This window comes from Gymnogyps californianus, unplaced genomic scaffold (genome assembly GCF_018139145.2).
Source record: "Gymnogyps californianus isolate 813 unplaced genomic scaffold, ASM1813914v2 HiC_scaffold_31, whole genome shotgun sequence".
Taxonomy (NCBI): Eukaryota; Metazoa; Chordata; class Aves; order Accipitriformes; family Cathartidae; genus Gymnogyps; species Gymnogyps californianus.
The window spans coordinates 642,932-656,333 of record NW_026114191.1 but is presented as its reverse complement, the minus strand read 5'-3'; the positions used below and the strand labels follow the sequence as shown (position 1 = coordinate 656,333).

General features: G+C 49.4%; 1 protein-coding gene across 1 annotated transcript; it reads left to right on the top strand.

Annotated features, from left to right (window-relative positions):
- The first annotated feature begins 9,543 nt into the window (after nucleotides 1-9,543).
- Nucleotides 9,544-10,452, top strand: LOC127028310 (olfactory receptor 14J1-like). Its single transcript, XM_050914026.1, has one exon. It carries the CDS (start codon nucleotides 9,544-9,546, stop codon nucleotides 10,450-10,452), a length of 909 nt encoding a protein of 302 aa, XP_050769983.1.
- Nucleotides 10,453-13,402: the final 2,950 nt, after the last annotated feature.

The window sequence follows — 13,402 nt, the reverse complement described above, 5'->3', positions numbered from 1 at the left end:
GACACAAACTAAAGAATACAGCGGGCAAAATATTTATCATGCACATGCGTCCCAGCAAAGTTGGGCACCCAGAATGTGGCTTTACACAGGGTTCTTTACCCTTCAAACATTCAGGTACAACATGATTTGACTGATCACTAACACCCACACTACTGATCACTAATCATAGTAAAACTTTGCAAGAACAATATTCTGCAGCATTTCTTGCTGCTTGTCTATTGATCCAGCTGTCCCTGGAGTCAGCCTTGCTCGAGTGACTGATCTGTGATGCCAGACAACGCTGGGAGGGTTTCAAAGAGGTGTGAGAAGGGGTGGGATGCTGGCGTTACCTTGGTTGTCCCAGGGTATCCTTTATCCTTCAGGGACAGCTCTAAGCTTCCACAAAGCAAAGTCCTTCTTTCCAGGGCTGGGCTGGCCTTTCTTTCTTTTACTTAATCATGGACAATACCAAAGTCTCTAGTAAAATTCCACTGCCTCATTACATTGCAGTGTATAATGTGAACTAATATACATTAACAAAGTGAATATCCTTTATACTATAAAGACTGATTGTTATAATAGGTAGGGACCTGTCACATTATATTATCCATTTTTTAGTACTAAGTCGAAGTGCATAAGTTGATACAACACTGCAAAGACACATATATAATATACAAAGCAAAATAAGAGAGAATACAACATCCAAAGTCCTTTTAGTTCACAATCTTATACCCAAGTGTGGGAGCCAAGAGGTTAACCACCCAAATAGATGGAGGGGAGATGCCTGTCTTAATTCATGTATTACTTTGAAATGTGTCTTTACCTTGTTTATATCAGTTTCATTTTCTGGTCTGGATTTACATAAACCCAGCAGCTGTCATTCAATAACGCACATACTCCGTCCTCTGCTGCTAATAGGTAGCCTAAGGCTAATCGAGTCTCTCTTACCTTTTGTGATCACCATGTGATTTCTTCCTGTAGGGCTGTCATACTATCTGCCGTTTCTTTAATGGCTTTTTCTAATTCTGTTGACACATTTCCAACCATGCTTTCTCGTTCAGCAACCCCTAACCATGGGATAAAAGCTCTTACACACAGGTGGAGCTCAGTGCCACATTCTGTCAGAGGGCTGTGATGCTTTTTCTCCCATATACCAGTAGTTATGAGCTCCAGAGGCAGAAGAGATACTGGTTCTAACCTGTGCGCATGGTATTAATGCACCGAGAGTACACTGCCCAGCCCAGGTCGGGGGTCAATACTTGCATGCCCTTTCTCCACATATCCAATATCGCTCAGGTAGCTGTGTAAATAGAGGAGTAGAATCCTCAAAGAAATCATAATCATGGTAAGTATGTCCTGCAAAAGGGTTAGCGTGGTACTGGCTCTGGTTGTTTAGGTAAACCAGTAAGGCTTGGACCCAGATTAGATGACTCAAACAATCAGGATCCCATAGGAAACCAACATTTTACAGTTATCTTTCCTTTGATTATGGCTTCCTACAGAATACCGTGTTAATTTCTCTGCAAACATCCACATTGTTTGGGAGTTTGCAGAGCTCAATAAACTCCAGCCCAGAACAAATCTATGATGTGATGTATCATTATAAAGGTTTCGTGTAAGGGTTTTGAAAGTATTATTAGTATGAAAAAAAACCCAGCATATTGCAACAAAGAGAATTCTCTCTTGATTACACTGTAGTTTTCGTAAGGATATAGTTCAGTCCCTGTGCAATTCATAAGTAACACAGTACTTTCAACTTTCCTCTTGTGAATTTTTTAGACAAGGTTAGCGAGGTCACAGCCAATCCACCAGCTCTGTGTAGGTTCCTGGCTATGGGTAGTTTTGTCTTTCCAGGGATGGATGTTCCTTTGGTGGCAGGAGGTATCCTGTTTCCAATTCTAGACCGGTCACAGCTTTCAGGTGGGAGTGATGGATCCAAGTCGGTTTTTCTTCCACCTTTACTGCTGAGAAAGGTGAGCAATACCAGCAATGGTCCCTCCCACCAAGGAGATAAGTGTTCCTTTTTTTCATGTGTTTTACCCAAACATAATTCCTTCGATTGAAGCAAAGTTCCTTCTAGAGGTACTGGCTGTAGTAGCTGTGCCCAGGCCTGATTGTGATAGTGTTTCACAGGGAGACAGCTTTGTTGTTTGTTGAGGTCTTGCTAAATATTCATTAAGGCTAAAGGTAGTGCGTGCAAGAGGCAGTTACCTATTTGGCTGTGGCATAAATTCCTGGCACGAACCAATTCTTCAGCACTGTCTGGGCAAGTGCAACTGTCCCCAAATGCCCTGGATGGTGATGCGTTTTTGCTATGGGAATCCGGTGTTGCTCAGGTAAAATAGGAAGGTTTTCCGTCCCTCTCTCTGGAGTCTCTTCCCTGGGAGTCTTTGGTTGCTTCATACCTTCTCCAAGAGTCAATTTCTTCAGCAGGAACAGTCAAACAGATCTTTTCAGGAGCAGATAACACCAGGTCAGACCGCGGACTGCTTGTAAGCCTGGTGTTTTGTACGGCTGTCGTGCTGTGGCTTTAGCTGCAACATCCGCTAGATCTTTTCCTATTTCTTCTTTTGTCCTTTCACCAGTATTGGCTGGCTGATGAATGACAGCTAGTTTTGTGGCAACTGTCTAGTTTTTAACGTTCAGTACTTACTCTCACGAAGTTATAAACCCGCCCCTTCCAGAACTGCCCAGTGGCGTGGCACACTCCAAAGGCCTATCGAGAATCAGTGTATTTACAGTCTTGTCTTTGGACAGCTGGCAAGTCTTTGTTAATGCAATCCATTCTGCTGCTTGTTCACTCAGCTTTGGACTGAGTGGCGAAGGCTCCACCACTTTATTTTCAGGAGTTACTGAATAACCTGTAACCTGGTCACTGTTTAGATAATATGGGGACCCGTCTACACAGAGGTCAAGATCCGATCTGGAAAGGGCACTTCTGTAAATATTTTTGAGTCTTTTGGGCTTCACGGGTTGTTACCACACAATCGATGTGGAGTTTCTTCCCCAGGTGGAGGGAGTAGAGTAAGAGGGTTCAGTGTATGACATCACTTCATTCTTCTGTGTTCCGCCATTAAGAGAATCAGCTCATAGCGATGTATTCGCTGTGGTGACAGTGGTGTGACAGCAGCATTTCAAGTCCATGTGGTACTTGTAGCACTAGAGGGGATCCAAGCAGCACGTTTTCACTCTGTTCAACTAGGAGTGCTGTGGCAGCTGTCCTAGGGACACAAGCAAAGGGTCCTTCAGCTGCCAGACTGTACTGGTGTTGGCTGGGATAGTTACATTGCTTCTGTACAAACAAGGTAAATGGCTTCCTGTAGTCTGGCAATCCCACAGCAGGAGCAGTCACTAATGCGTGCCTCAAAAGCTCAGATGCCTTTACCTTGTCTGTTGTTCAGTGGATGAGTTCTCCAGCACTATGAGCAGTAGTCTGTATCAGTGGATTTGCCATTTCCCCAGAAGTAGCTCTCCAGGGGCGCAGAATGCTACAGCTCCTGAAAAGGCTCGCATTTGTTTTTAGTAACTGCTTGGGGAAGATTTTGAATGGCTTGACTACGGTGCTCAGATAAACGACACTCCCCTTGTTGGAGAATGTAACCCAGGTGTTTTACACTTCTCTTACAAAAGTTGTATCTTATGTGGAGAAGCCCCATGGCCCTTCTCAGAGAAGGCTAACAGTAGAGGTGTGGGTGTCAGCTCTATAAGATGCCTTAGCTACTGATAAATCATTAACAGACTGTATCAAAAAGGGATCCATTTCTTTAAAGACAGCATCCTGCAAATCTTCTAACAAAACTTTAGAAAACTAGTGGAGGATGCAGGAAAGCCCTGAAGGAGCCTTGTCCATGTTAGTTGGATCTTTCCCCAGGGAAATGCAAAAAGGTATTGAGACTCCGGATGAACAGGTATACTGATTTCAGGTCGAAAAAGTTGCCCCTGTACCTGTTAGAACAGGAGGAATTATGTTCATCAGTCAGAAGGTTTGAGACCAGATTCTCATAAGAAGAAGGGGAAAATATTTCCTATTCAGAGGCTCCTGTAGTGCCTGCACCGTAGGTCGCTGGTAGCTGTCAGTCCTGGGTGAAATCGAGCTGCCCCTGGTGCAGAGAGCAGGGCAAGACTGCAGCAGAGGATTGAGAGGTGCTGTTGGGAGGCCCTTTGGTCACACTGGCACTCCTGTTTCCCATGGCCTTACTGTCCACAATAATTACAACTGTCTCCAGTTCCTCGAGGTCCATTGCTCCTCCAATTTCCTCCTCTGACCTTACCTCAGAAAACCTCCATGTCCCTGTCCCTTTAGTCCAGGATTGTTGTTTAATACTGCCGCCAACTAGCTTTCTGTTCCTGTTCTTTCTTTTTTTTTTTTTGCTTCAGCTGTCTTTCATCTCTTCCATTCAACACAAACGTAGCAATGCTGACTATTTCATCAATCCTTTGCTCTGCCATCCTGGCACATGCTTAGAAAATATTTCTTAATCTCTGGGGCTGACTGATCTACAAAGAAAGATACCATTAAAGATCTATTTCCACCTTCTTGGTGTCAACCCCTCCAAACAGTCTTGTTTGTTTAACCAATTGGGCGTAACATTCAGAGAGGTGTTTGATATTTCCTTGCTGACATTCTTGGACTTTAACCCAATCTACACTCTTTCTAATGACTCTAAATCCCCCTCTCTCTCTTTGCAGCATACCTATGTTTACTGGTAAGTTGGGGTCCCGTCCTGGGTCATTGCCTGGCCATGGGCTTCTGCCCTGTGCTTGCCTGGCCCATCTGCAGTTTGTCTCCCAGATTTTCAGTTTTTCATCTGCAGAAAAAACAGTCTCAAACAGTTGCTGCACATCGGCCCATGTAGAGTCATAAACACAGAAGATGCTGTGTGTCGTTTGCAGCAGCTTCTCTGGATCATCCTGCAGTCTGGGCGTTTGTTGTTTCCCCAAAAACAAATCAGTGGGTGCAAATGGCAGGCGGCCTGTTCCCACAGAAAGCTGGCCAGGTTCCCGTGCTGGCCCTAAAATTTCTTCTCAGAGAGGTGTTAGCAAAGCAGAAGCAGTCGCACTAGCTGGAGCAGAAACCAGAGGAAAAGCAGAAAAAAGAGCAGTAGGATGGGCAGGTGGAGCTGAATGGGGAACATTCCGGATTTTCCCATTCGGCTGAAGGTTTTATTCAATTTCTGAGCCAGAGAGGAATCTTCTCTCTGATATTTGCAAATTCCAGAATGGAAAGAGCTCTTCTTTTTCCATTCATTCAGAGATCTTTACTTTTCTCTGCTCTGGAGGGAATTTTTTAGGTTTTGTTTGGGTTTTTTTTAATACCTGATATCCCAATAGTCCAGTAATTATCCCAGATACCCCAAGAGTCCATCTGTGATGGGAACCAATCCTTCAATTGCTGGGATAAAGAGCTCAGTCTAATGTCATCAACAGAACCAGGCCGTGGCCACGTTTGGGACGCATCATCAAAGGCGGTCACTTCTGGCCAAATTTCCTGACACAGGGCTCAGGCTTTTGATGACCCGGCCATCCCATCAATGGATTTCCAGGGTTGCAGCAATTCATCTACTGGTGACCTCGTCACCACACTTTGTCTGCCTCCCATTATATAAAAACATCACCTCCTTACTGCCAAGCAAGATCCATGCTTCACTGTCCCTGTGCCCAAGTATCCTGAGGGGAACTCACTCACAAGCCCGCAGTGGAGATCCTCAGGGTCTGGGTGGTAGTGAGACGTTGGATCAGGTGAGTCGGCTGTGTCCCACCTGGGTCGCCAGACTGTTAGGGAAATTCACAAGAGGCCTGTGCCAACTGAGCACTGAGGCTCGGACAGAAAGTGTAGAATTACAAGCGTAAATATTTAGTCAAGGGCCTAGGGGTGTTCCAGACCAATTGGGGCACCCTGAATGTGGTTAATACAGAGGGTTCATACACTCTTCACGCATTCAGGTACAACAGGATTTGACTAATCACTAATTAACACACACACTACCCATTGCTAATCATAGTAAAACTTCACAAAGCAACTGCTTCTGCAGCACCATCATCCATCAGCAGTCTTGTTGCTTGTCTATTGATCCAGACATCCCGGGAGTCGGTCTTGCTATAATTGCCTCTCTGTGATGCCAGCCAACATTGGGAGGGTTTGAAAGATGTGTTCGAGGGGCTGGGCTGCTGGCATTATCTTGGTTTTCCAGGGGTAGCTTTTATCTTCATGGAAAGCTCAAAGACACGGAGAAGCCAAGGCTTTGTTTCAAGGGCTGGGCTGTCCTTCTGGTCCTTGTGATGATCTGGTGTCCTTTAGTTATCTTCCTCACGCATGACTAACCAGTGTACAATGTGAACTACATATATATGAAGAAAGTTAATACACTTTCATGCTATAAAGAGTGGTTTGCATGCTAGTTAGGGAGGGAAATGTTCATAACACTATATAGACACAGATACAGTATGGTTCCTCCCAGGAGCTGCTCTTAGAACCTCCATCTATCCAGGAGCTGGCCCTGGGATCCCCTCATCCCCACAGTTCATCCCTGCACAGACAAGCACACACACACACACACTGAGATGGCGCTCTCCAGCACAGAATCACAGAAGCCTTGAGGCTGGAAGGCAGCCAGCTTCCCCCTTCTCTGCCCTTCCTCCTCACGCTTGATTTTTGTCAGGAGCTCCTTTCTCATCCATGCCAGCCTCCTGTCACCTTTGCTTGACTTCCTGCAAGTTGGGGACAACCCTTCTGGAGCTTGAAGAGGACATCCTTGACCATCAAAGAGCACTCTGCACCCCTCTTCTCCTCAGTGTTGTAGCCCAAGGGATTCTGTCAAGCAGATGCCTTAGCAGGCCAAAGCCTGCTCTTGCAGTCCAGCTCTTGGCCTTGTTCTCTTTTTCAGGAGCCTCAACTCTCCCTACTCATCCCCAACTCTTACATCCCTGACCAGCTGTTTCTTGCTTGTAAGTATGGTGTCCCACAGGGCACCTCCCCTCACTGGCTCCTCACTCACCCTTGTCAGGAAGACATTGTCAATGAACTCCAAAAACCTCCTGGATGGCTTTCACCTCGCTGTGTTGCCCGTTCAGCAAATAGTGGGATAGTTTAGGTCTGCCATGAGGACCAGGGCCTGCAAACAGGAGGCTTCTTCCAGTTGTCTGAAGAAGGCCTCATCTACTTCCTCTTCCTCATCAGGAGGTCCATAGCAGACATCCACCCACCACAGTGTTGACCATGACCCTTCAGCTCTCAGCTCACTCATTGTCCTCCCCAGGAAGAGCTCCACATGTTCCTGCTGCTCTCTGCCATAAAAGGCAACTTCCCCTCGGGGTCCACACCTATGTAGGACAGCCTGTGGTGGAGATCATAAAGGGCTGAAGAGAGTCTGAAAAGGCCCCAACAGAGATGAGCTCTTTCTCCCCTTGGCTATGGCTGTTGTCTCTGCCACTGATGCCTATGAGGAAGCACCTTATCCTTACAACACGAGGGTCTCATTGCCTCCCCTTCCCCACCCAACAGCCTGGGAGGTGTTGGACTGTAGTCCTGCACTTGACATTGCACGTCCCCACGTCACACTGCCCCAGGAAGAGCCCTGAGCAATGTGTGAGGGACAGGATCTCCCTTCCCAGGGGCTGGGCTCACGCCTTGGCCCTTTGGCTTAATGGAACACATCCAGGTTTCCTCAGAATCTCTTCCACCTTTACATTGCCTTTGCCTACCTGTCATCTGTGCCTCCAGTTTTCTGCTGTAACCACACCCCAGGGAGGCTTTGTCAGTAATGGTCCCCACTGGGACCCATTAACGCTCCTTGAAACTTTGCAGTTTGCATCTGACTTTGACTTCTGGAGAGGTTTCTTCAGCATCCTCTCACTGTCTGAGGTTCATGGAGTCAGCACTAAACTCACCAGAGGGGCCATTGAAAAGCCACCTTGAGCTGGTCCTGTGCTGCTGAGCCGGGCTGGGCTCCTGGGATGGAGGGAGCTCTCATGGCAAGAAGGCAGTGCTGCCGAGAGACAGCTCTGCCCAGGAGCAGCTCCTCTGCAAAGCGCAGCAGGGCTGAGGGCACTGCCTGCAGGCACTGAGGGGAGACATGCAAGAAAGAGAGAGGTTTAAAGGCAGTGTGGGATGGGAGGATGCTGAGAGCTCAACAGAGGAGAAATCTTCACAGCCCTTGACACGGTAAGTCTCTGCGTGAAGGGCAATGCAGCTGCAGTTCATGGAGGGATCTCCTAAAGCTGGCACAGCCCACAGCCTGTGGGATCTCTCTCTTCTACACAGGAGGAGGACGTGCTCCAGAGCAGGGCTTCCCTGCTGCACCATCAGAGGGAGTGGGCATGATGGCTGCCTTCTTCCAGGGACGGCTGCAGGGGTGTGAAGCTGGGTGTGCAGGCAGGGGTGCCCAGGGCTGTCCTTCCGAGCAGGGTCCCTGCACCCCAGGGGGCTGTGTGCTGGGGCAGGCACTCTGCCGCCTGCCAGGGTCAGCACTCAGCCTGCCCGGGGAGCTCCCCACAGCGCTGTGGGGAGAAGCTGTGGGTGGAAGGAGTGACTCCTGGCAGGGCAGGGTCCTTCTGCTGTTGAGAGGGTGTTGCATGGGTCAGGGCTGCTCACAGCTCCAGATCACCCCACAACATTGGCAGAAGCAGCATGTCAAGAGGAAAGTCAAGACAGGGGCTGCCTTGAAGATGAAGACCTTTCCAGGGTCTGTGATCTCACCTTTCTTCTAAGGGAAAGGGGAAAGGAGATGTCAGGTTTGAATATGTCACTGAGACTCCTCAACTGTTACACTGAGGGATCAGCACATCTGCCAGAAGCCTCCTCAAGTGCCTTCCCCCACTCCTCTGCCTCCAGGCAGCACCAGCATCACCTTTGCTCGCAGCATCAGTGCTGATCTGCCCTAGTGCTTAGGACCTGCTAAGAGGGAGGTGGCCCTGGGCAGTGCCCTGCTGCCAGGAGGGGTGTGCAGGGCAGAGCTGAGCACAGAGCGGGTGGGATGGGCTCTGTGAGCACTGAGAGGGAGGAGATCTGGAGACACAGAAACAGCTCCTGGCAGGGACAGCTCCAGGCAGCAGAGAGCCAGGCCACCCCTCTGCATCACTCTCTGCTCAGCTGCCTGGGGAAAGAGAGAAGAGTTTGGAGAAAGGGACTTTGAAACTGGACTCCTCGGAGCTCACTAAAGTCCACTTTCTTCTTCAAGTACATTGTTAGTGAGGTCATCCTCCAACGGAGAGAGGTGTAATAAGCACAAGGCACCTGCGTGGTGACCAGCAGGTCAGTCGTGGGCAGAGCAGCTCTCCTGACTGTGCATTAGGGCACAGGGAGCCCATTTGTCCCTCAGGACTCTGCAGTGTTCAGGCTGAGAACAATGCGAAAGATGTTGACTTCTGCCCCTTCACAGAAAGTGCCTTCTCTCAGCAGCACAAACCTGAGCTCACAAACAAGAGCTGAACGAAGTTGCCCCAAAGAAAGAGAAGCAATTCTGAGGGGATTTTTTGGGAACCAGCATAGGACTGCCTCAAGGAAGTCTGCCCTAATGTGTCAATGTTTTCTCCTCTTCCAACAGTCCCAATGCAGACAGTCAGCAGATGTCCAACGGCAGCTCCATCACTGAATTCCTCCTCCTGGCATCTGCAGACACACGAAAGCTGCAGCTCTTGCACTTCTGGCTCTTCCTGGGCATCTACCTGGCTGCCCTCCTGGGCAATGGCCTCATCATCACCGCTGTAGCCTGCGACCACCACCTCCACACTCCCATGTACTTCTTCCTCCTCAACCTCTCCCTCCTCGACCTGGGCTCCATCTCCACCACTCTCCCCAAAGCCATGGCCAATTCCCTCTGGGACACCAGGGCCATCTCCTACACAGGATGTGCTGCCCAGCTTTTTTTTTTCCTCTTCTTGATATCAGCAGAGTATTTTCTTCTCACCATCATGGCCTATGACCGCTATGTTGCCATCTGCCAACCCCTGCACTACGGGACCCTCCTGAGCAGCAGAGCTTGTGTCCACATGGCAGCAGCTGCCTGGGGCAGTGGCTTTCTCAGTTCTGTGCTGCACACTGCCAATACATTTTCCCTACCTCTCTGCCAAGGCAATGTCCTGCACCAGTTCTTCTGTGAAATCCCCCACATCCTCAAGCTCGCCTGCTCAAATGCCTACCTCAGGGAAGTTGGGCTTCTTGTGGTTAGTGCCTGTTTAGCATTTGGATGTTTTGTTTTCATTGTGCTATCCTATGTGCAGATCTTCAGGGCTGTGCTGAGGATCCCCTCTGAGCAAGGACGACACAAAGCCTTTTCCACGTGCCTCCCTCACCTGGCTGTTGTCTCCCTGTTTGTCAGCACTGCCATCTTTGCCTACCTGAAGCCCCCTTCCACGTCCTCCCCATTGCTGGATCTGGTGGTGTCAGTTCTGTATTCGGTGGTGCCTCCAGCAGTGAACCCCCTCATCTACAGCCTGAGGACAAGGAGCTCAAGGATGCCCTATGGAAACTTATGACGGGATGTTATTCTAAAGCAATCAACTGCCCATCTTCTTCTGCAGAGCAGTTATAATGTAACTCGTTACAGGCCCAGCTGGTCATCTGTAGTTTTTGGTGGTGGTGGTGGTGTTTTACTTCTGATAATGTTTTCATGCCCTTTCTAATTCACTCTCTGCTTTTCTTTTCTGACCAAGTGGCTGTGTAAATGAGGAGCTGTGCTGTCTGTGTGCTTAAACAAAATAAAGGGCCCTGCAGCAACTTTTTCTTTTCTGACATCCTTCCTCCAAGACCTTTTTGGAGCCGCAGGGACAATTGCTGTGTGCAGAGGTGGAGGGGAAGAGTGTCCCAGCATGGCAGCACTGCCAGGGAGCTCTTGGTCTTCCAGAGCTGTTCTCTTTTCACTTCCACACTCTCTTTCTGATCCCTTGGGTTTGGTGTAAGGCCTGATTGCTCTGGCACCTTGGTCATAGTCCTGCTGTGTGGCAGTCCTGTGACTGCAGGCAGGGACAGGCAATGAGCACTTCTGTGACAGAGCTGGCCTCTGTAAGAGCGGTTCCATCATGAAAGGGCATCTCCTGAGGGCAGTGCCTGAAGGCTTAGGTCTTCTTCCAAAGTTGCTCTCACAAACATGCCCAAGAAAGTGGCCCACAGATGAAGACACCAGTGTACAGCTAAACAGTGTGAGTGTGCAGGGTTGGGGCATGCAGCAGTGTCCTCACACAGCCAGGCCTCCTGTGAGAGACCTGAAAGACCAGCAGAGCAGGGTGTGGTCTGTGCCCGTGTTCACTGGACACCCTGGGGAAGCTGCCCCACAGCAATCATCATGCACTAGCCCCTCACAACCCTCATTTCCAGCACTGGCCTCTCACCCCTGTTCGCAGAGGTTCTTTGACCCTCCACGGAGGGACACCAAATGAGTAGCTCAGAAGTCCATGTTGGCATTGTATGGATGAGATGTAAGCATGCACATCATGCACGTGAGGTGAGATGAACCTGAGTGAGCACAAATGCTGCCAGCTATTCCTAGGGCTTCCCTGAAGGCCTGAGAGACAGGCATCATCTGGAGGTCACTTCATGTTGGGAATAGCATCCCATGGGAAACCACCTGGATGCAGCACTGGGATGTGCTTCCTTGAATGGAGGTCCCTGTGTCCATTTCTCTTGCCTTGGGGCATCTCAGACGAGTGCAGAGCAGGGCGACACACAGCAGGGCTGAGGTGCCTCCCAGCCTCTGGGAGTGGCAAGAGGAGGCCAGAGAGACAGGGTGACTCCTGCAATGCACTGCCTGTGCGTGTGCAAGGGAAGGGCTCGTGTCTCTGAACACATCTGTGTGCATCAGGAGTGCCTGAGGCCAGCTCAGCTGTGGACACCTGACAGAGCCCTGACACTGCTGTGGGTGACTCCAGGAGCAACCCCCGCCCTCCCAGTGAGATTCAGCTCAGCTGCCTTGGACAGGCTCATTGCAGGTGCTCCTGTTTGCTACATCACCCTTGCCTGTGATTCTGGACTGTGCCCTCAAAAGTGCCAGAGCAATGAGGGAGGTTCTGGGGTCCATGGAAAGGCAGACCTCAAAGCCATCTTCAAGAAGGACACGAACAAGAATTGGGAGAATTACAGGCTGGTCATCTTCCTCCGTCCCTGGGAAGGTGATGGGACATGTCCTCCTGCAGCTGTCACCAGGCACTTGAAGGACAAGAAAGGGATTGCAGAACCAAAATGGAGAGGGGAAAGAAGGGCATGTTGTGTACAGGGATTTTGCAAGGCCTTTGACATGGTCTCCCATGGTGTCCTTAGAGCGAGGTTGGTGCTATCTGGGCTGAAGAAGTGGACGTTATGGTGGGTGGGAAGTTGGCTGGATGATCAAGCCCAAATGTTGTCAGTGGTACAAAGTCCTCCGTGCAGCCAGTTACTAGCGGCATCCCTCAGTGACGTGCACTTGGGCCAACACTGTTGACCATCTTTATTATCCCCGTCTATGATGTGACGGAGTGTGCTTTCAGCTCCTTTGTGGATGATGCAAAGCTGGGCGGAGGCCTTGAACAACCTCATCTAGTTCACCCTGCCTTGAGCAGGAAAGTCGGACACAATGATGTTCAGGGCTCTCTTCACACTTGCGTTAACCTGTGAGTCAATGAATCTTTCCCTTGAAGAGGTTTTTGAAAGTTGAATAGGCTGAGGAAGAAGGGGAAAAAAAGAGGCAGAAGAGATATAAAATGTGTCCACACAAATACTTCAGTTCCTGTACGGAATGTTTCTCTACTCCAGTCGTTGGTAGGGAAGATATTTGACAAATTTGCTAAAGCAAGCATACTTTTATCCTGTCAGCTCTTGTGCCATAAGGAGGGTGGTGGATGGGTATGGTATTATGAGGTTGCTTGTGTCTCAGAAACTCCTCATCCAGTAGGAAGGGTATGGCTGTGAAGGGGACTGTGAGGTCAGTTCTGTCTCTGGAGGTGCTAGGCAGCAGAAGGAACATGGCTGGGAAAGTACCTCTGCCCAAGTACCCCATAGGCCCTGTCCAGGAAGAGGGCTTGGATAGGGGTTGTCATGTCCATTCCACCCAAGTGCATGATGGGACAGCCGCAGGCACATGGCTTGGTCGCGTCTATATGAGAAGCTGAAAGGCCAGCAGCAGTCATGTGGTTTAGAAGATCACGGTGAGGTTACTTCTCTCTGGTCAGGTGAAAGGCCACAAGAAGGCTAACGGGTTGGGTTGCCTGCTTGAAGGGTCCTTTCTGAAATGGTCGAGCTTTCCTTGGTAGTGGAAAAAGTGAGCGAGAGTAAAAAATATGACAAAGTGCAACTTGGAAGGTGGAGACTGGCTATCAGGAGGAAGAAATGTCACTCGAAGGGTACTGCTGTGGTGCAAGAGGTCACCCAGAGGGAGTGTGGATCAGCCCATGGCTTTGTGTTTGAAGGAACAGTCAGTGAGGGTGGAGATACACCAGTGAACGTACGGAAATGGTG